Source organism: Amia ocellicauda, chromosome 2, assembly GCF_036373705.1.
Source record: "Amia ocellicauda isolate fAmiCal2 chromosome 2, fAmiCal2.hap1, whole genome shotgun sequence".
Lineage (NCBI taxonomy): Eukaryota > Metazoa > Chordata > Actinopteri > Amiiformes > Amiidae > Amia > Amia ocellicauda.
This window is the reverse complement of record NC_089851.1, coordinates 18,339,901-18,363,700: the sequence shown is the minus strand read 5'-3', so window position 1 is coordinate 18,363,700 and position 23,800 is coordinate 18,339,901. Positions and strand designations below refer to the sequence as shown.

The 23,800-nt window shown below is 34.9% G+C and overlaps 1 protein-coding gene across 5 annotated transcripts; it reads left to right on the top strand.

Moving 5' to 3' along the window:
* The first annotated feature begins 1,970 nt into the window (after positions 1–1,970).
* sdr16c5b (short chain dehydrogenase/reductase family 16C, member 5b) lies at positions 1,971–19,402 on the top strand. Of its 5 annotated transcripts, none has more exons than XM_066719929.1 (8): positions 1,973–2,361; positions 3,100–3,189; positions 3,401–3,739; positions 4,990–5,121; positions 8,210–8,309; positions 9,015–9,159; positions 10,897–11,022; positions 17,744–19,402. In XM_066719929.1, exons 3-8 carry the CDS (start codon positions 3,419–3,421, stop codon positions 17,835–17,837), a joined length of 918 nt encoding a protein of 305 aa, XP_066576026.1. In that variant the 5' UTR covers positions 1,973–2,361; positions 3,100–3,189; positions 3,401–3,418; the 3' UTR covers positions 17,838–19,402. The 5 variants fall into 5 exon arrangements, with proteins under 5 accessions (XP_066576053.1, XP_066576026.1, XP_066576044.1 ...); XM_066719947.1 differs by lacking the exon at positions 1,973–2,361 and adding an exon at positions 2,741–3,007; XM_066719956.1 differs by lacking the exon at positions 3,100–3,189 and having other exon boundaries at positions 1,971–2,361.
* Positions 19,403–23,800: the final 4,398 nt, after the last annotated feature.

Below are 23,800 nucleotides of genomic sequence, written 5' to 3'. Positions count from 1 at the left end.
TGTAATGGGTAACTATGGATACATAATCATTACTGTATCTCCTTCTCCAGAACCATGGTTACTCACCATACAGACTTAAACATGTAAAATATTCACAAAGATGAATACATTCAGACCATGATTTATTTATTCTTGGAATAATTAAATAACATTTTAAATCTGTAAAATAAAGCTATGGTGAAAACATTTTTTATTCAAAGAGAAACAAATTATAAAGAAATCCCATACTGACATTGTCTACAGTTTGAAAAGCCATTATCTTATTTATTTTACCATTTGGGGAAACATAAGAAAATATTATTCAATCCCAAAACTTAATTTTGGATGCAAAAGAAAATACATTTAAAAATCATTCTAGTGCAAAATGAACATGTAGTAGTCGTAGTGGTAGTAGTAGAAGTATTCTCTCATGACCTTAACTGAGTTTTGCAGTAGGTATAAATGTCTAATATGTGTTCATGGTTGTCATTGGATGCCAGTTTGAACATGGTTTCTGTGATAGAGAGAGAAAACATTTAATTTCAGAGCACTTTATTAACCACTTAGAAATTCAACACACCAGCTTTTAAACATAACAAGAAAGCATGCTCCTTTCCCAGGTGAGATACTTCAAGATGTGGGTAAGAGACATCTGCATATTCAAATATAATCAAAACACACTGTCAAGTATAAAGGAAGACATTGCATATGAAAATAAAGTTTTGAATAATATGAAAGAATAAAAAGATTGATTTTGTGATACAATAGCCCAGCCTCCTGCAAGTTAGATGCACCAGATGCCCTACAGTATTTCTTTATGTAACTAAAAGGACTAAAAGCTATACAACCGTTAACATTAGCAGTTCCTTTGTCTTGGGGCAGCAAGATTATGTGTGATGTTGTTTCACACGTTAAATAAGGCTAATTATGAGCTACATATATATGTATGTATGTATGAACAATTCCTGTAAATGGCAGGATGTAATTTCACCTCTTTCTTTTGTAAATCATTCATTATGTGGCATGCATGGGATACGTCTCGTTGGCCAGTAGGGGTCTCTTATACAGTCTACTCTGAATGCAATTTACTGTACATTGAAAGTAGCAAGTCGTTATTAACTGCACTAAGTCATGACGAAATGACTAAAATCCATCAAAACTTTTCAGTATTTTTAATTGTTCTGATTTTCTTATTACTCAAATTTAATTGACAGCCTTAGGAACCATATTAATGCCCAGTCATTACAAGTAAAAATAATTTTAAAAAGAGTTTGCATTTAAATCCTGTGTAATAACAGAAATATGAATAGCTACATTACATTTTAAACAAAGATCAAAGGTATGCTTAAATAACATGCCTATTGTTTTAATACTTAGTCTTGATTAGGTGTGAACTTTTGTTTGACAATGTGTTGTTTTTATATTCACAATGACTTCCTTCAGAAAGATACAATTCTGAATTTTCTGTAAAACGATCCTGCCTTTTGTATAGGCAGCTCGGTGGTTAATATTTCACTTTGAACCCTTTTAAAATGTCAAAACCCATTCTTAATATTAATAAACGTATTGCATTATATTTCATACATCACATTTATCTATGTCATGTAGCTTCATTCATAGAAGCAGCAACACCATGATACTCTAACCTCTAACTCCCATCAGTGAAAAAGTGCAGTGAGTTTATTAGGCAACTTGTCAGTGTGTTTCCAGATAAGGCTAGTTAGCCAGTTCCCTAATGTACTCCTATTTGCTTTCCTAATATAAAAACAAAGACAAGGAAACGCCTTATCTAAACAAAACTGCTTGCTTTCCATTTCCAATCGGTATATTGGGTAAAGCACTTTAGAGGTGTTTATTCTCAGTTAACTTTCAATTGATTTCATTGTCTCTTTCACTGCTTTCTCGAACGTGCAAAGCCTGCAAAGAAAACGTGTACAATTATTACTCGTCAGTCTTTGTACTGTGTTGTCTTTGCACCAGCTTACCTTTGGCAGACCCAGTGTCAGAGAGGGAGATACCTATTTATGAAGCTCATGTTTCATTTAATAAGATAGTCAGGACTGTAGAATGTGCTACTGGTTCGAATGCCAAACAAAATCGAACACTCAGCAACAATCGAAATAAGTAAAGCGTTGATTTCCCGTCTCCTTGGTAGTGACAATTAGTGTCAATTAAATTCAGCTTGAATTGAGCCTGCATTAACGTCAGTCGGAGAGATTGCTAAGTTACTGTCCAGTGCGTCCGCCTCCCCCGCTGAGCACAACAGACCAAAGACACACCCTTTGATGTTTCACTTCTGAAGAGGGCATTTAACACGAAATATAACAAAACTGCGAGGACTGCACCTAATGGATTAAGTCGCATTTCACGTTTGCGCTGGCGGTAAGGCATATTTATCCATGCATACAGAACACAGCGCAGTATGTTTACTTCAGCGACAGCATAATGGAATATAACTGTTTGATGCACAACACATTAAGAAAGGCAATGTGGTTAACACGATTAATACTTTCAATTGAACCGTTTAGTCTTTTAAATTAGAGCTATATGTAGGCCTACATCAAACGATTTTCGCTGGATATGTGCACTTACTTTACTAGTTCTTCCAAAATGTAACATTCCCTATAAATTATAAGTTTGCTAGTTCTGAATGGTGTTTTAAGCTTCTTATTTCAGTCTTTAGTTTGAAACGATTATGCCGTCGTATTACGATCACAGAGTTTTGTTATCATCAGTTAAATACTATAAACATGTTTATAATTATAGTTTTACAAATAAACATTGTGGTTAATTTAGACCAGCTCTTCCGGTATACCATCATGCTTTGCGAGAGACAGAATTCCGTGTTCTAGAAGCGTGTTTTCATAGGGTGCCTGCAATCGTATCTGATATGAAAGCCCTGACTTACTAGCAATTTCAATTTTAAACTGTGTGAAAGTTGAAGCGGGCTGTATCACACCGCACCCTGAACTTTTATACCCGTGTGCACCGTTAGGTACACGGGGAAAGGCTTAAGGGCGCACAGAAGGTACATATGAACTTTGGCTCGATCACGTTGATAGTGTTTATTTTGTTCATTGCAAAGGTCGAGCAAAAACCAAAATGTAATACTTTATGTAGGTTACGCAAACCATTTTCTGCTGGATATAAGGAGGAGTGACCACAGTAGGCTTGTCCCATTGTAACAGCAGCTCTTTGAAGTGTAGTTGGGTAAGTTTACACAATATCTATGTATTCATTAGAAATAACCTTAATAATAACACAGACTGCATTATGAGAAGATCAGATAGAAGTATGACTGATAAACTACAGTAAAAACTTTGTAATAGTAATCATTTGTAACGATAATATTATTTTTAGTGATTGATTTTCTCAAGCAAAGGTTGTGATTTTTTTTTTTCTGTCTTCCTCTGCCCTAAAGGTGTCGGTTGTCTCCACAATGAATTTCTTCCTGGAGACACTCCAGGTGTTGGTCCTGTCAATATATTACCTACTTGAATCTTTTGTACTGCTATTCATCCCGGTCAGGAGAAAGAATGTGACTGGAGAGATAGTGCTGATTACAGGGGCTGGCAGTGGCATTGGGAGGCTCATGGCAGTAGAGTTTGCCAAGCTGGGCTCCACGTTGGTACTGTGGGACATCAACCAGGAGGGTAGTAAGGAAACTGTCAGGCTAGTCAAGGAAAATGGAGCCTCCAGAGTCCATTCATACCTCTGTGACTGTAGTAATAAGGCTGAAGTCTACAGAGTTGCAGATCAGGTAAGATATCCCACCCCTCCATTTTGTGAATGTTTTTAATAGGGTTCTTACATGTGTGCACTCAGGATGTATGCATAACATATTGGTTGACTTAATGCCATACCTGTCTGATTTGTTCTACAGCAGTTGGATTTTTCTCCTAACATGTCATATTCTGCAATTACTTGCCATTAAAAAAACAACACTGACTGGCAAAGGAAAACTATTGTCACATCCTGTTTGAAATGCAAGACTTGTAGACTTTTATCTACAATAATCGCTTACCCCTGCATTTCTACATCCAGTTTGAAAGTATGAATTAACAATAATGAATGAACAATTATATATTTGCCTTTTTTGCCAGGACATTTTCCATCTCCAATACTATATATATTTTTACAGTTACAATTAACATTTGAAATGTCATAGCATTTTTAAAATATTATAAATATCCTTATAAATACAAATGTATCATTACTTTGTTAAAAAATTAGATGTGGCCTAGTATGGTTTTGGTAGTTCCTGAACTGCAGAAAGAATAATCTGTTTGTTTGAAATATGACTCTTCTGGCCCTAGCCTTAGGCTATACCATCGGCCATTATTTAACTGAAAGGCAAACATGTTGACAAAGCAGAAAGCAGGGTGGCAAAATAAAGTTTTATACAACAGATATAAATGTTTTGTACATAACCCGTGCATAAAGACATAGTTTGGATAGAAGGCTTCTGTTCAATTACAATGGTTAATTGAATAAGCAGAGAATCTTCCTGTACAGTGTAAGGTTTCAGAATGATTGAAGTACATTTCTTCAGTACCATGGACAGATAAGGCTAGAAAGGAAAAAATATATATTTTTCTGTTTTAAATCACGTATTTACATCATTGGTACTCATTGACACATTATTCACATTTTTAAGCCATTTGGTGCTCTTGTCTTGCAATAAAATAATAAATAAAAGGTTTATCCCACTCACTAATGGCAAATTGCAAACTTTCAATTGTGTAGAAGGAAGGTTCCTTTCTCTAATTACAGCCTAAATAGAAATAAATAACAATTATTTGAGTTAAAAATGTAGCCTTCAAAAACTGAAATTAAGATGTTCTAAAATCTAAACAAAAAATCTGAAAATGCAACAAAACTTAATTCATGTTCCCTTTTAATAAAGAGGTCATTCATCCAGCAACTGTTGAGATGAGTTCTACAACTGAGTGCATGTTTTATTCTTATGATCTCAGTGAGTCTTAGTGTTTACATTTTTGTTTTTTATAGGTCAAAAGGGAAGTTGGTGATGTTAGTATTCTTATTAACAATGCTGGAATTGTCACTGGCAAGAAATTCATTGAATCCCCAGATAACCTCTTAGAGAAGACTATGGAAGTCAATAGCATGGCTCACTTCTGGGTAAGTGACCCTACCTCTTACTTCTAGCAAGTAATAAAAAGCCTTCACCGTATAATGTATCTTTTGAACATATAATGTTAAATTTGTAATAACTTCCTTTAAGTCAATCCATTTATACAGATTTTTCATTGTTAATTTTATTTCAGAAAGATTTCAACATGCCCCCTTATTTCCTTTTTATTAGTCTAATAATTTACTGATTTTATCTAGCTGAGATACCAAATCATTAAAAAAATAGTACTATCATGATAGCATATTAATTTATTCATAAACCTCAAAGTAGTGTTTAATCAAAACAAGTGTTTAGTCAAGAAACCTTTGAAAAGCTTTGTAGTTTATTATTCTGATATTTTGTTTCTGATTACCCTTTTACAAAGCCAGAGTTCTTGATAAAAGTGGTATACATGTTCCTAGTTAGAGCACAACATATAATGACTAGTGATTGAAACTTAATTGAAAAAAGCTAAATGATTAGATAAACAAAATATTTAGATGACTGTTAAGATGTTAGTGGACTTGAATGGCAAATTTACTAGATGTATCGTTAAAGATTTTACTTTTGTGTAGATAATACCTTTTATTTAAGCAGTTGTCCTATGCGATCCTTTGTATACAGTGCCTATAGCAAGTCTACACCACCATGCAAAATGTTTTCACATTTTGTGTCAAGCATTTTAATGATTTGTTCCACTTCTACACACCATACTCCACACTCTTAAGGGGATAAAGGTTTTATTGTAAAAAAAAAAAAAAAAAGATATATGTATATAAATATGATATTTCAGTTTTGTATTTTTTTTTTAAATCTGGATAAGTCTCCACACCCCTGAGTTGGTGGAATCACCTTTGCCTGCAATTACAGCTTTGAGTCATAAGAACATAAGAAAGTTTACAAACGAGAGGGGGCCATTCGACCCATCGTGCTCGTTTGGTGTTCATTTAATAAAGTGATCCAAGGATCCTATCCAGACTATTTTTAAATGTTCCCAAACTTTCAGCTTCAACCACATCGTTGGGTAGTTTATTCCAGATTGTGATGACTCTGTGTGAAGAAGTGTCTCCTGTTTTCCGTTTTGAATGCCTTGAAGCCCAATTTCCATTTGTGTCCCCGGGTGCGTGTGTCCCTTCTGATCTGGTAAAGCTCCTCTGGTTTGATGTGGTCGATACCTTTCATGATTTTGAAGACTTGAATCAAGTCCCCACGTAGTCTCCTCTGTTCCAGGGTGAAAAGGTTCAGTTCCTCAGTCTCTCAGTAGGACATTCCCTTCAGACCTGGAATAAGTCTGGTTGCTCTCCTCTGAACTGCCTCTAGAGCAGCGATATCCTTCTTGAAGTGTGGAGCCCAGAACTGTCCACAGTATCCAGATGAGCTCTAACTAGTGCATTGTACAGTCTGAACATCACTGCCCTTGTTCTCAATTCTACACTTTTGACAATATACCCTAACATTCTGTTTGCCTTTTGTATTGCTTCCCCACATTGTTTGAATGGAGAAAGTGAGAAGTCCACATAGACTCCTAGGTCTGTCTCATGGGTTACTTCATCCAGATCTGTACCTCACATAGTGTAATTATAGTGGACATTTTTGTTACCTTGCACTTTGTCCACATTGAATTTCATTTGCCAGGTGTCGGCCCACAACTGAATATTATCTAAGTCCCTTTCAATAGCCTGTGCTGCCAAGATTGTATCTGCTGAGCCACCTATTTTAGTATAATCTGCAAATTTGACAAGTTTGCTAACTATCCCAGAGACCAGATCATTAATATAGATTAGAAAAAGCAAAGGCCTAATACTGATCCCTGTGGATCTCCACTAACAACCTCACTCCAGTTAGAAGCAACTCCTGTAATCGACACCCTCTGTTTCCTACACATCAACCAGTTCATAATCCATCTACTTACATTACCCTGAATGCCTACAGCTTCCAATTTGAGGATCAGTCTTTGGTGTGGAGTCTGTTGGTATTGGTCTCTACCAACTTTGCACACCTAGATTTGGCAATATTTGATCATTCTTCTTTTCAAAACTGTCAAATTCCTTGGTGAGTGTTGATGGACAGTAATCAGAATTGATTGGATTTAGATCAGGGCTCTGACTGGGACATTTACCTTTTTGTTCCTCAGCCACTCCAGTGTATCTTTGGCTGGGTTTTAGCATTTTTACAGAGGGCAGCAGGTTTTCCTCAAGGACTTTTCTATACATTGCTTCATTCATTTTCCTATTTATCCTGACACGTGCCCCAGTCCCTGCTGATTAGAAACATCCCTGTAACAATGTTGCCTCCACCCTACTACACAGTAGGGATGGTGTTCCATTTGAGTTTCCTCAGACCACAAAACGTTTTGCCACATGGCTACAGAATCTCCTGAGTGTTACAAGTGGGCTTTCTTGAGTAATGGCTTCATTCCTGCCACCCTACCATACAGGCCAGATTTGTATAGTGCATGGGACAATGTCTTGACCATAAAAGCCTGTGATGTGCCTTTTAACAACTTTGTCCCTGTGTTCTTTTGAAATCTCCTTGGTGCTCATGGTTGAGTCTTTCCTTAGCAGAGGGAACCTACAGGAACTGCTGGATTTAGCCTTAAATCATGTGAATCACTACAATTTAACACAGGTAGTGGCCACTTAAGTTGGTGTGTGATTTTGAAGGCGATTGGTTATACTTAGACTGATTTAGTATTGCTATTACAAGGGTGGTGGACGCTTTTCCAATCAAGCTATTTCAATTTTTATTTTAAATTTAAAATATTTTCACATTAATGTTGTGGGGTAGGATGTGTAGATACAGTTAACAACAATTCCAGTCAATAATGCACCACAAGGTGAAAAGGGGGGGTGTAGACTTTCTTTAGGTACTGTATTTGTACCTTTCCAAATGCATACATTTTAGATCACATTACGTGAAACACTATTTTCAACATTTATTAGTTTGGTTCGTTTTTCAGAACATGTTTGTTATGGGCATTTGTTGAAAACCAGAGCTGTCCAATACGTGTTTCTCACTAACTTATTTACGCTACTTTTGCATTGGTGTAACACTGTTTTTTTGTTTGTTTTGTTGTTTTTAAAAACTTTTTTCAAGACTTACAAAGCATTCCTGCCAGCAATGATTGCTAGCAACCATGGACATCTTGTCAGTATTGCCAGTTCTGCTGGGCTGATTGGTGTAAATGGACTAGCAGGTAAGATTGTTAATCCTATTATGATTATCAAGAAAGAATTATAACTATTAAAAAGATAAGATTAATTTCTGTGTAATAAGTCATAATTAAATTACTGCCTTGTAACTATGAACCCCAAGGATAAAAATGTAAACATTGTGAAATGGTCGTTTGACTTCCACTGTACCTTTGTAATTAATACTCCTGACCACAGGAACATACTGAGTCTCCTTTCCTGACTGGGTCATCAGATGGGTATTTATTTTGAAGTTAAGCGTAGGGGGTTGTGTTGATAATTGAGTGAGGGTATAGATTGTGGAACTTTGTTTGGGTAGTTCTAATTTAATGTATTTATAATATGTATGTGTGTGCATATTAATAGTATATACAAATCATAATTTAATTGCTTTATATTTTCAGTATAGTTTTAACTAGTTGGTTTAGCTTTTCTTGAAAGCATGCTTTTCATTTAGGACTTTACTGAAAGGTAATGTAATTACTTTAGGTTGATTGAAAATGTAATAAAAGCAAACCTAAAATCCCAAATAGCTGGAGACCTTGATATTTTAATAGATTATTCTCAATTTTGAAAAGGTGACATTTAAGGATTTAAAGTGATTTCTCAATCACATAAGGGTCTGCCACTGCCCGAATGCCTTAATGAACTTTCAAGGACAATCCTGTTCCCATTCATATGTATTCTCATTAACATTCTTTTTTGTATAGATTATTGTGCCAGTAAATTTGCAGCTATTGGTTTTGCCGAGTCTGTGGCTCTGGAATTGTTGTCTACTGGGAAAGATGGGATAAAAACTACAATTGTTTGTCCATATTTCATAAACACTGGAATGTTTGATGGATGCTGTACAAAGTAAGTAAACTGAATAACATAATAATAATTTAAAAGATCTGTTTAACAAAATGTCACACTGCTGTCCTGCTCTTCATGCATGCTATTTCAAATATCTTTACTTACTGAAATAGGCTGTGATTTGGGCTGGGCGATGTATCATGTTTTTGCAATGTTTTATTTTGGGCGAAATGCAAAATACTTATCGCTAGTATTGAGTTTTTGTAAACTCAATAAGTATGTATAGCTGCAGACCTGGAAACCATGGAATGTGGGAGGAGTAACTCATTTGTTATGCAGCCAATCAATTTGCAGGAAATTGATTCATTTCTATGAATTTTGATGCTGTAGGCTATGTATAGTATGCAACATTTTTGTTGTGTACAAATAAATACATGATCAATTTGTCTGTTATAGAAATTCCACACTGTATGGAATAGTAAAGCGTTTTACAGTATTTTGACAAGAGTATTCTCTTTATTCATCTTAATATGAATTACTTATTAATTAAATGCATCATCTGTGAGCTGCTGTTAAATGTAAAAGCAATGGAAGTGAATGAACGAAATAATAAAGTTACCCAGTTTTAATTTAAATGTTTGAATTACACACTAAAAACAGAAGCGAATGCGGATATATATATATATTACACCCACACTCGCACAGTTTCCTGCAGTGCTGTTCAAGCTAAGCGGCTTGCATTGCCAAACGTGTGTGATCAAAAATACACTTTAAAGCACAAGCACACGTCCCGCCCTGCTCTCAACGCCGAGCTAAACCTGATCTGCAGGCACCCCCGACAATATGCGACCGTACCCCCCACCCCCGCTAATTTAGATGGATATCATTTGTATAAAATTAAAGCAGTGTAAACAAATGCAGAATGTTTCTTTTTATTAAGATGGTGAAGTGGTACAACCCAGTTTTTTTTATTATAAACATAACTATTTTGTATTAACACATTATGCAGTGCTGTACCGGTAAGCAGAATTTCAAATCGAAAGGCGACCATCGGAGAAGAAAAGTACCTGTCTAGTTAGAACAGATGTTAAATGTGCCAATATAAATCCAGATGTGGTATATCTACATTTATCTGTACCATTTTACAGTGCATGTATTGCGTGATTACTATTACTTGTACACACTGATTAAACTACCCAATTCATGGTCATATTAAGTAGAGGTATCTGGCACAGGAGAACTAAGATGAGGAATGCTTTGTTCTCACGGTAGGAAATTGTGTGTTCTGTGCAGTTTCTCTACAGACAAAGGTATCTACACTCTTGGTCCTGGAAGCACATCTGAGTCATTGAGTCTGATGTCATGGACAAGCCCTGAATATTGAAACAAACCTCATATTTGTATCAGATCTATTTTGCAACGTGATGTTAAAGGTGGAGAGCACCTCATATCACAATCACCTTTGCTAATCAGAGCACTAGTATCAGTAATGTAATCTTCACCAAAATCACATTTCATTTGCATATGTATACATTTTTAAAATTTAATTCAGAATTTGAAAAAGTATACAAAGATATATAATTTTAAATATTCTAAAATAGATTACACTGATCTGTGATTATACTTGGAGTTTTACGGAGAAATTGTCATACAACCATTAAAGAGCACAATGCTGGCCGTCACACTTGTTTTCCCCCAGAGATGGCACTCACACTGCTGACTTTGTAACTTGTTATACAATATTTTAAAATTGTCATAAAATAGGCCTAATATTTGTGTTGTGTTTCTCTTTAACAGGTGGCCCCGTATGCTTCCTATTTTGGAGCCAAATTATGTTGCAAGAAAGATTGTGGATGCAATTCTGAAGAATCAGGTCCTTCTATTGATGCCAAGAAGCTTGTACCTTTTAATGGCTTTGAAGAAGTAAGTGTTTGGGTTTTTGCAATTCTAAAGTAGAACGACCGATAATCCCATCAGATACACGTTTGCGGTCTGTAACATGTTGTCTGTGAATTACAGTAATGCAGCAGTCTGTAAAACATATGAAAGTGTTTCACTGGTTATCCTACAGGCTGTTAACCAAAATGTAGTAGTGTAAACCATGAGAGCAATTACCAAACAATTAAGCATGTTGAATAGTGTATGAAGTCACACTCAGACATACCAGTCTATAGTCAATGCATTTAAAAAAGCTCTGCTACAGATGTATTTTGTATAATCCCTATCTATTGGTGTCTGTGGAGGCTGAATGGTATGTTTTGAACTAGGATTATGTCTAATGTATTAGCTGTGTAGTTTTTTTGCGTCAGTCAGGTAAGTGTCGAAGTTCTCAACTATACATCATGACATTTTATTTTGTGACACAATGACAGTTTTTACTGTGTGGTGTTCTATGAGAATGAATTGCATCTGAGGTATTGATGGGTATTGTGCTTAAAAACAAAACAAGAATTGTTGCCTTCTCTAAAGGAGGATTGATGTGGTCTGACTGGATCCCATTAAAACAACTCAGGTGGTTTCATAAATGTTAGTTCTCCTACAGTTTTAGGCAGTCTAATGTGTCACAATTCTACAGATGATATATTGAGATCACTCAAATAGACAAAGAAAAGCTTCCTAACTCATAAGACGTCAACTGCCTTTTTCATGCTCATGCTTTACATTGATCAGCGGAAATAAAAGCACATACGGTTTGCTCTTTGTGTCTTAGGGTGTTTTCACACTTGGTTCATTTCAGCCATTTTAAGTTAACTATTTTCTTGCGTATATGAACGCTCCAAACGAACTCGGACCCCTCTAAAGCAAACCGAACTCAGACCACCATCAAGCGGTTGATCGCTTAAGCTGTGCATTGTGACCACAAATCATTCCAGGTTCGAATACTTTCACAATGGCTTTTCCAATAACTTTCCTGGCCCTCATAGCTTAAAATACATAGTTCATGTGACACAACTACACTGTCTGGGGTGCTCAGAATAAAAAGAAAAAGTAATCGTTAAGCTTTATTAAGCTTTCTCCTTTATTTAAATAATGGGATATGGTGCAAAATATTCATATGAGTAAAACAATTACACATACAAGCTTATTTTAGTGTATTTTTTAGTTTTCACTATTTTTAAATCTTTTCATTACCTGTTGAAATTATAGCCTACATCAAAAACAGAAATTCATTATAAGTGCAATATACAAAGAATGATGTATATTGTTAATAACCAAAATATTGGTCCACAGCTAAAGTGGACCAGAAAGCGATCTGGGTCGTCTTTCAAGGCTAGGGACAGTGTGAATGCAAAGAGAACTGGGTTATTTTTCTCTTGGTCCACTTTTTGGTCCAGTTAAAGAGGACTGAGTTCTTTTAAAGAGGACTATATAAACTCTAGCCATTTGTTGTTGACTGTCTAAAAGCAGCAATCTAAACAACAGCTGGCTTTTTAGTTGCCCAAAAACAGGCCTAACATTCCTCTTGTGTAAGGTTTTTGTTGGCTTGGGCATTACTTTTTAATATACACTGTTTTTATATCTGCTTTTCTGTGCCTGTGATTTGTATGCTCAACAGACAACACCTCTATTTAAGGATACTGATGCTGTGTGCTATATGAGATGGGTACCGATGTGCATCTAATATTCTAATTACGCTCTCCAGCAATATCTTCAATATCACTGTGGAGGCAGACTTGACTCGAGACAGTATTGATTGGTTTAAACCTTGACTTTTATGCTTGGCCACCCTTCTGGAGCCATTTCATATAAGTGAGGATGAGCTAATAAAATGATACTTTGTTTGTAAGCGATAATTAAATTAATGAAATGCTTCATAAACTTTATTAAAGGTTAATTTAATTCTACAATGATGAATGGATTGTATTTAGCTAGGGGTAGTTACTGAATAAGCGTATTACACTTATTTTAAATCTGAGAGATTTAATTAAAATGTAAGTCTGCCAGGAGTTGTAAGGAATAAAGTGGTATTACTTTATCGCTTACCGTAACCTCCAGTTAATTGTGTTGTTCTCAGTTCCATTCACTGGAAGTTTGGAGTCCTCCTGGGAAGATACTTCGGTGTTTTTGAAAGCCCAGATCAGTATGAAAGTCATTGCAAGCGTCACTGAACTGGGTCTTTAGTGTGGGAATGGGCCTGAACTTCGAGTGACATTTAACAACTTGTGTGCTTCATTTTCACTGGCTAATAGACCAAAACTGTAATTTATAGAGTGGAAAATCTTGTTACAACCTCAATTTCATTTTTTTTTTTTTTTTTTAATTCGGATTTGTTTACACCCAGCACCTGTGATATCAGCTCTATTTAAAATAAATGACACAGTTATGTTGTTGTTTAAAACACATTTGTTCCAGTTTTTTGTTTTGTATATAAATATGTAAAAATTGAAGGTGTGGTACATTTTATATCTATAAAGTTTGACTGCACACATTTTTTCAGGCTAGATGTAAACATAAGGCACTTGATGTATCCCACACTATCCACTTAATGTGTAAATACAGTGGATTGAATGTGCTGTAAAAAGAAAAGCCTATAATGTTTTGTTGCTGTACAATATTAAATTCTCATTTTGCATGATTTCTAACTTAATGCATTTTTTTGTATTATTAATATTTTGGTTCTGGGTGGTGATGAACTTAGCCCATTTAATTTATCTTAAGATGTGAATACGCTGGTTTTTGATCAGCTTTAAGGGAGGCTTGAGATGGTCATATACTTCATCTTTATAGGGGTGGTGGCTGTGGTGCTTTCTGCCTCTATACCACTTAGTAAGCATTGCAACTTTGAAGTGTTAGGTATGGCATCAATTCAACCTCTCATGGAAGATTTACATTTTCTCATACAATTTTTAATTACAAAAGGTGCTAACAAAAGGGTGCTTCAATGCCAAGGTTTGTGTACAAAACCTTCAACAACAGCCCTATTAAGCTTACTGTGTAAAAGCTTGTTATCTTTTAAGCTTGATATTTTCATATATATTGTGGCGTTTTCCACACAACAGACACACAAACGCACTGCACCCCCTCATAGAACACAAAAATCCCACATCACTACAAATGTATTTTTTATTTAGTTAGTTAGAAAATGGCACATAGCAGAATCTCAGTGAAAACTAAACTCTCCTCAGGTGTGTTCATGGCTCTCTATGGATAACACGCTTATTTTCCAGAGTTTGACAGTTGCTGCCTCTGGGTCTTCGTGTACTACAGCAAGATGTGGTGTTGAAGCCTTTCAGCACATTGATTCATGCAGCACACATTGAACCCCCATCTATGTACTACACTTTGTAAACCACACAGTCATGCTAAATACACTCAGCTACACTCCCCCAAAGGCATACACAAGAGCCCACACACTTGCCCAGTTGCAGTCTCTAACTCTGCAATTAACATAAAATGTGTCTCCTTATCAAGCAAAGACAGGAAAAAAGCTTAGATTTTTTTTTTTAATGTCACCCACACTAAAATCATGCAAAGTAGTGTATTTTTTCAGGTTAGTCTCACCTGATGCATGACAAACTGTTAAAGCCATGTTAACATACAGCTGCAATCCTATGAGAGAAGAACAACACAAATCTTTATTAGGCTTGAGAGTTATATAGACTCAGAAGTGTTTAGATGTAGCTGTTGTAAAAACAGTATTATCATATAGGAAGTTTGTCTAACAAAGATGCAGAAATTATGACCCTGGCTTTATAACTGCTCAGTTAGACTCCCTGACCCTCAGTTAAGCTGGTTTTAGCTTGCATACAATTGTTTAATCAAAATTACTACAATTTGCAATGCACAAAATTTTACCTCAGATCTGAAATTGCCTACACTTTGTTCTAGTTAAGCAGAACTGGATTTCACGTTGCCTTTTCCAGGTATGAGGCCCTTCATTTTCTCTGGCCTTCTTATCGTCAGGAATTGCTGATATCTTTCTGTTCTTAACCACACCTTGACATCAGATAAATGCCAACTCATTTTACTTAATAGAAATAGTCACATTTTAGGGGGTTTAGGTGCTCTTTTCTAACTGTCAGTGTTAGAAAGATTTTGAAATTGGGTTCTTTAAATCTAACTGAAGATCTATCCGTTCAGATTGGACAATTTGGAAAATGAATTATCAGTAGCGGTTTCAATCTTGCAAGAAGTTGCAAGAGGAGTGTTTTATAAGAGCAAATATGATTTTGTTGTTATTTTAAATAAATAACAGCTGTTACCTGGTATCATTCTTAACATAATTGGAAATCCAGTAAGTAGATTTACAGTAAACTCTTAAGTGTGCAGTTGTTCATTCCATTTCAATTTGTGATGTATTCCTCATATTTAATTTAGAATGTTTTGGGGTGGCATTTATTATTTTTAAAGCATTTCTTGACAGCTTAAAAGGATGAGTAAAATATTTATTGTAATTTTTTTTATAGGATTTTATGTAATCATAATCTGGCTAGTTATTTTCAATGCAGTCCTTTTTTTTCTTGTTATCATGGTTTATCTTCCTGCTGTTTTTATCGTATACCTCAAAGATTACAATTTCTCAAATCCTGCTATAAAATGAAACCCAAGGATGATCATTAAACCCAAAGTACATTTAAGTTATGTTGTATCTGCACATAACATAATGGAAATGGGTAAAAGGTATAGGGTAGTTTTAAAGGTCTGCATGTACAATGTATGAGTGTTAATTTTAAGAGGTGAAATTAATACAAATCAGTGTATAACATTATACAGTAATGTTATTATTAGTTCAAAACCATAATACATGGAACATTGCATCAAATTGCCTTCAATCTTTATGGAAGGGTATCATAAAGTGTGTCTAAAGTCGATTAAACTGTTGATTTCTGTGTACTTTGGTAAAACAGCATTTTGTGCTTTTACAAATTTGGGGCAAAGTACAGTACACTATTTAAGGAACAGTATATAAAGAATGGAGAAAAACTTGTGCTCAAACCCAGTTTTTAATCTATTTAAACATAAATCAGGAAATCTAGCTTTTTGTCCTTCCATTATCTTATCAGGCCTTAATTAATGGAGAATTGGTCTCCTGAAATGGAAAAAAGCTAAATATACAGAGATCTCATCAGTTTTCTGTAACTCGAACTTTCCAGCCTTGATAACTCTGTTGAATGACTTGCATATGAGTTCAACAATTTTTCATCTAATGTAAATAGTATGAAGCTTCTGTGTTCTTCAAATACACAGTAGTTAGATTTGTGTTGACTGATTCTTTAAAATTTAATTCATACCATTGTTTAATAAAGAACATGAAATCAATGTTATAAAAATTGTTCTGTCTTTGAACCAAAATGGGTATGCATTTTGGTAGTTCAGAGCAGAGAGATGTACTGAACCAAGACATACTCAATGGAAATTGAAAGACTGTGAAGGTTAGAATTCATCTCTGTACATTTGAAATAATATAAAATTAAAGTATCCAGGTGTCATTGTGTTTTATTACATAAAATGCAGGACTTTGGTAATTTCTTCTTCAATTTCCTTTGCAATTTCTTGAAATGTATAGGCTGGCATTAGCCTTGGTTCTTTTTGCCTACTACCTACAATTCATGTGATTTTTGAACTCCTCATTCTAGTAATTCCAGTGTTAAAGCTCAACATTAAAGTATAGGAAGTAATATGTGTCTCTTGTATTTTTTCCCAACTTGTACATTTTTATATATTTTAAAACCATGAAAAGTACACCAATTGGTAAATGACATACAGCTGGTTAATACAGTATTATTTTGAGGTAAGTGGTCACATTGTGGTCCATACAGATGCTGAAGATGTCATAAATGTAAATGTGTTCATAGAACCATCATTCTGACAAAAACTCTTGTCTTACCTCATTGGGTAAATAAGGTTTTGTGAAAACCTAAATATAGGCACAGAAAGAGGAGTAGAAAAGTAATTATCCAGCTAATCACTGTAAGAGAGAGTACCTTACTGTATCATGCTTGAAATGTTGGTAATTCAAAGCTTTTTGTATGTGACAACCCATACAAAAAATACAGTAAAAGGGATATGTACAAAATACTTTAAAGCGAGGTTAAGATATGAAGGCGAGGTAGTGAGGTAATTAAGGCTATAGACATTTCGCCAGGAGTATCCCATATCTATCAATAAGATACAAGGTGTGTCACTTTGACCAAGGTACTTCTGATCCATGCTTTGGTTCAGGCAGGCAGAAGCCCTATTGCAAGTCTCTTTGCTGCTGCCGTTAGTGGTGCATAGTTCACCCAAGCCTCTGTGAGTCACTATGGATGAAAACAATAACTTGGTGATTATTATTAAACCCAGTGGCATTTTATTGAATCTTAATTACAAATAGAATTACATTCCACACTCCTGGATTAATGTTGTAATGGAAGTTTAATATTATAATTAGTGGGTATGAATAATGCCCAGGTACAAATTCAGGCCTACACTGGCAGCTGAACACTCACAAATTATGTTCACTCTTTCTAAAGCAGATGTTTTTCCAGTATGCTTCATATCAGTGTTTGAATATGATCTGTTTCTCCCTCTTTGATTTACATTTGTTAAAATGGATACTGTACTTCATTGTAGTATGGGATCTGGAGTTGTCATGACAGTTGTTACTCTCATCTCAAATGCTGCTTTGGCAATGATGTTTACTGGTCTTTGTTTGTTTTCACAGCATTATACCTGTAAAGCTTGGGGTGCTCCTGGGCCTGTATCTTGGTGCTTTTAACTTCATGGATCAATTCATGGGTCGTACAAAGAAGGATTAACAATCAAGAATTCATCACAACTTGTGCTTGGACAGTTTTATTCACATATGACTGCAACACTCTATGAGAGTGGATCGGATCCCAGGTTTTAGAATTTAAATTACTCATAAAATAGATTTGTATTAATTCTGTACATTAGAATAGTTTCATTGCCTTTTATATTGAGAACAGAACTTGACTTTTTTTTTAACCTACGTATGTAACTTCATGTACACAACTGTGTAGTAGTTATATAGTTAAGATGTTGATTAAGGAGAACACAGTCCATATGTCCCTCCTTACCTTCACCTGACCAAGAATTTCTATGTATGATTAAGTGTTAAATACATCACAGTTCCATGTTACCTTACATTTTCCAATACAAGGAATATATAAAAAAATAACATTTTGAAGGCAAGTAAAGCAAATTAACTTATGAAATAGCACTTCCCTATAGAGAAGTTTGTTATAGGCTCATGCCTTAGCATTTTAAATTTTGATTTGTGAAATATATATTTCTAGACTTATTTTAATAGCTATTTAATTCATGTCTGTGAAGCCACCCCATAGGGATTTGACAAATGTAATTTACCAGTGTAGGTAATATAACTAAAGTAATAATTTTACATACATGAGCTATGGGCAGGTTTATGTGTTATGAATTAATAATAATAATAATAACCTCAGCAACAGAAGGTGAAGATAATTTACTTTTGGTTTGGTATTTGTGTATGCTGTGGCTCCTCAGTTAGTGGAGTAAATAATATTTTTTTTAATGTCATTTTCAAACTAATTTACTAAATTCATCCAATGTGTAGGATGTCTGACAGATTATATCTACATCTGACCACTTGATATTATTTAATTGTAATGTTTCTTTATTTCAATCTTTATTTACTGCTTGACAGAAGAATTTTGGTTATGTAAGACTTATTTGCTCATGAATTGGTGCATTATTTCATGTTTCAAGTTAAGCTGAAGTCTGCAACATTTCAATTTTATGTAGCCTAATCTACTTGGTATTGTATCAGATGTATAGAATGTGTACATTCTTGTAAGTGAAGTGAGCATCATAAAATAACTATGCCCACCAAAATTCAGAATTTCAAAAGTTGTATTACTTACATCGTACTTATTTCACTGTATTGCATTGTAGTGTGATCTAAACTTGACAGTTGCCTGTTGTTTATTGTAAATTACTGTTGTTTACTGTAAAGCATGTGTGACAGGTGTGAATGGTACTGCATCACTGTCCTTTACAATGTACAACCTCAATGAATATACATTCGACAATTGTAATATTATGAATAATTTTCCAGTCTGGATTATAACCACTAAGAACTATTACATCTTGAACTATATTGCTATATGCTATATTGTGTGAAACATCTTGGGGAGGCAGTGGATCGATACATCCAAGAGGACTACTGTTGACATTGTTTTAGCACTTTACAACAGCATTTTAGAGATTAGGAGTACATTTTACTAATTGCATTAAACTACATTTTGCCCACTTCTGTAGTTTTTTTTTCTATTATTTTATACTTGTCTCTTGATTGTCTCTCATTAAAGCTGTTGTATCTTTGCGTTCTGTTGCACAATCCTGTATGATCTTGCCATATCCACGCAATTACAATGTTTTTATATAATCTAAGATGACCTTCAACCAAAACCATTTCAAAAATCAATTAAAAAATCAATTGTTATTTCAAAATGGTTTAAATAAAATGTATCACTGAGCACTTAGAGCACCTAATAAGTACCCCTAATGACACATGCTTTGGAATTATTCAATTTATATGGAGGTCCTTAGCATAAGTTTTATGAGCTGAAAAACAAGAGAGGAGCCTGTTTGTGAATGTTAAGTGCTCAGCATAGACACTTGGGGATTGACTATAGCAGTACAGTCATGTTGTAAGCAGAAGTAGACCGAGCCTTGAGGATTGACCAGTTCGCTGAGTTCTTCAGTTTACAGAAAAGGTTGTGGGATCATCATCCTTATCACATGAAATAAGGTACCAACAAAAAGTTGCTTGAAGTATATTAAAATGTGTATTTATGTTCAATCTTATAAAAACTCTTCCTCTTTTACTAGATCTATACCACTTATTTGACATGTTGCTGACAATATTGCATCTGCCCCGAAACTCTTTATATGCCCAGTGCTTTTCAGGACTCGTTTTGGTCATCGACAGCATTTCCACAGCTCTCTACTTATTTCAATATCTAAGCTGTTAATACCAAATTAAAGCAGCAGTCCTCCCAATACTGATTTGTGAAGTACTTCACTGTGAGATCTTCAGCGCTGTCTGCAGAAAATGACCAGGTTGTTGTGCTCATTTGGCCCAAGCAAGACCAGATGGAGGGCAATCACTTCATCAGGGACATTGTAATGCACTGCTGCTCTCGTTAATTAATGTTGCAGAACAAATACTAATTTTGTATTAAACAAAATATAAGTAGATCACAAAAACACATTTTACATTTGTAATAGGAAAAATTATCTATAAAAAGTCAGATTTGGTATCTGATGTCTTTAAAGGATAAAAATAGTTATATACTGGTAGATTTTATCTGTGTGATAAATTGATATACTTTTCTGGTGAAATTAACTTGGACATGAATGATTTCTTAATTTGTAAAGTTTTGGTCTGTCATCAGAATTTAAAAAACATGTCTTAGAAGAAAGTAAGAGTTTGATCTTTATTTTGAATGGACTCAGGAGTCCAATTAATGTTGTGTTTGAGGAGATGGACCTTTTGGAACTCAGTAGATTGTGTGTTGCATCTGGGTGAATAAATATTATCACTGACATCTGCTGTTGGCACCCCAGTCAGTTCAATTAAGATACCAATCAGGGGACCTTGTTTGAGGCAGAAAATTAAAGATACAGCAACTAAAATGTGTATAAAAAGATGTGCTTGCAGATGTTCATTACAGAATGTTATACTGCTATTGTCTTCTTCATCTTTACACCCATTATCGGCATCTGATTTTATAATTGTGCATGTGAAAATATGTAGAATACTGTTCTCTTGCAAGACCTTTATTATTATTATTATTAGTATTATTATTTATTATTATTATTACAGACATCGGCTGTATCCCAAAGTGCTCCTTTACTCCCTCCGTTACTTTCCCTTGTGCACCCTTTCCTGAGACTGAACACAAGAGTACATGTCTACAATGCTGACATCTCAGAAATCCCTGCATTCAAGGCAGGAACAAATGGGAAAATAGGCAGACATGCAAATTGTAGATATTGTTATAGATTATTTAACAAGCAAATTATTTTTAAAATGTTCTAAAATATTATGTATGTGTATATACAGTACTGTGCAAAAGTTTTAGGCAGGTATGAAACAATGCTGTAAAGTAAGAATGCTTTCAAAAATAGACATGTTAATAGATTATATTTATCAATTAACTAAATGCAAAGTGAGTGAACAGAAGACATATTTGGTGTGACCACCCTTTGCCTTCAAAACAGCATCAGTTCTGCTAGGTCCACTTGCACACAGTCAGGGATTTTGTAGGCATATAGTCAGGTGTATGATTAAACAATTATACCAAACAGGTGCTAATGATCATCAATTCATTATGTAGGTTGAAACACAATAATTAACTACTGAAACAGAAACAGCTGTGTAGGAGGAATAAAACTGGGTGAGGAACAGCCGAACTCAGCTAACAAGGTGAGGTTGGTGAAGACAGTTTACTGTCAAAAGTCATACACCATGGCAAGACTGAGCACAGCAACAAGACACAAGGTAGTTATACTGCATCAGCAAGGTCTCTCCCAGGCAGACATTTCAAGGCAGACAGGGGTTTCCAGATGTGCTGTCCAAGCTCTTTTAAAGAAGCACAAAGAAACGGGCAACGTTGAGGACCGTAGATGCAGTGGTCGGCCAAGGAAACTTACTGCAGCAGATGAAAGACACATCATGCTTACTTCCCTTCGCAATTGGAAGATGTCCAGCAGTGCCATCAGCTCAGAATTGACAGAAAACAGTGGGACCCTGGTACACCCATCTACTGTCCGGAGAAGTCTGGTCAGAAGTGGCCTTCATGGAACACTTGCAACCAAAAAGACTCAACTATTCATGCAAACGCAGGAACTGGGGAGCAGAAAAATGGCAGCAGGTGCTCTGGACTGATGAGTCAAAATGTGAAATATTTGTCTGTAACAGAAGGCAGTTTGTTTGCCTAAGGGCTGGAGAGCGGTACATGAATGAGGCAACAGTGAAGCATGGTGGAGGTTCCTTCCAAGTTTGGGGATTTGGTCACAATCTCCTCAATGCTGAGATGCACAGGCAGATACTTACCCATCATGCAATACCATCAGGGAGGCATCTGACTGGCCTCAAATTTATTCTGCAGCATGACAACGACCCCAAACATACAGCGACAGTAATTAAGAACAATCTTCAGTGTAAAGAAGATGTCCCTTTATATGTAAAATAAGATGTTAAAGCTAGAAAAATAAAACAATCACTGAACTTCAGTGGCTCAGTATTGTTATGACATCATACTTTTTTTAAATAGATGTCTTTTTAGCACGCTACAGGTTTTATGATTTTAGTTTTTTTTTTTTTTAGGCCTGGATAAGCACTCGGTAGGAGACAATGATCCAACTCATTTACAGAATGCACAATGCAACTTTTAGATAACTTTTGTTGACACATCTCATTGACTCTGAGAATAATAACACTTAGAACTCAGGATATTAAAGATACACATGTATTGGTGATATGATTATAATGCTGTGTTTTCTGTAGTAAGTCTGGCAGAGAGGAAAGTGTGGGTAGAGTGGCCTCTGCTGGAGATAAACATAAGGTCTGTCACTTTTATGAAGTCATTAGCAGCAAAGCAGGGGACTAGATGTTTCTTCCTACTGCTTGAATTCTGCTCCATGTACATTGTATTAAAACTCACAAATGATCTGGGTTACAGTGTGCATACAGAGACTTTAAATAAGAAAATACTCTCAAGTTTGGAACAATGTGTATGATTTGAATATTTCCCATACCTGCTGGACTAGGGTTTAATCTCAGCCTATGTCTGACAGTCTATACTTCTGTTCTTGTTGGCTGGTTTATATAGATTATAAATCAGGATTTAATGTAATATCTGTTGGCAGTGTTACAGAATGGTTGTTTACTAACATTTAAATGAATGTGGCAGTTTCACACAGGCAAAATAATAACCTCTTGGGGCTGATGTCTCAGTTTGGTCTAAGGTGTTCAAGACTAGGAAGAACGGGACACTTCCTGCACACAATATCTTTTCAGATTGATGACTCTTTAATGGCCAGGACATTTCCTTGTACTGCCTATTGTCTTTTAAAATGACTTTTAAAAATGAATTTTAACTGTTTTTAAAGATTTAGTTGTTTTTAAAACACTAGTTGTTTGGTTTTTTTTTTTTGGTTTAGTTTTGTTCTATTTATTTGTCAAATACGTTGACCGTTTTGGATTAATTTTAAATGCATTGGACCGTTTTTGTTTGTTTTTTATTTTTACCATTTTAATTGTTTCTTTATTTTGTCTGGTGCATTTTCAGTTATTTTCAATGTATTTGACTTTTATGTTGGTAGCAGTTTGCTTTAATCACGTTTGTTTTGTTGTTTTGTGCACTTGTTTATTTGAAGTTTAGTATTTTGTTTTTGTTAAATCACAAAGATTTTAAAAATTTTAAGTGATTTTAAGAATTGATTTTTAAAAATTTTAATCACAAGTATTAAAATGTGTATGAATGTTTTTATTGTAATGTAAAATACTTTTAACAATAAAACAGTATCTGTACTGCCTATCTGATAGTAATGCTAATGAACATTCTATTGTAACCATTGGGTAAATGTGGTACTGTGTAGTCTTGCTTTTTGTGCCAATGATAAAAAATTAAATAAAGAAAACTATGTATTTCAGTAATTCTTGCATTCCCCTGAGAGGTCCAATTTCCATATTCTACATTTATAAAACAAA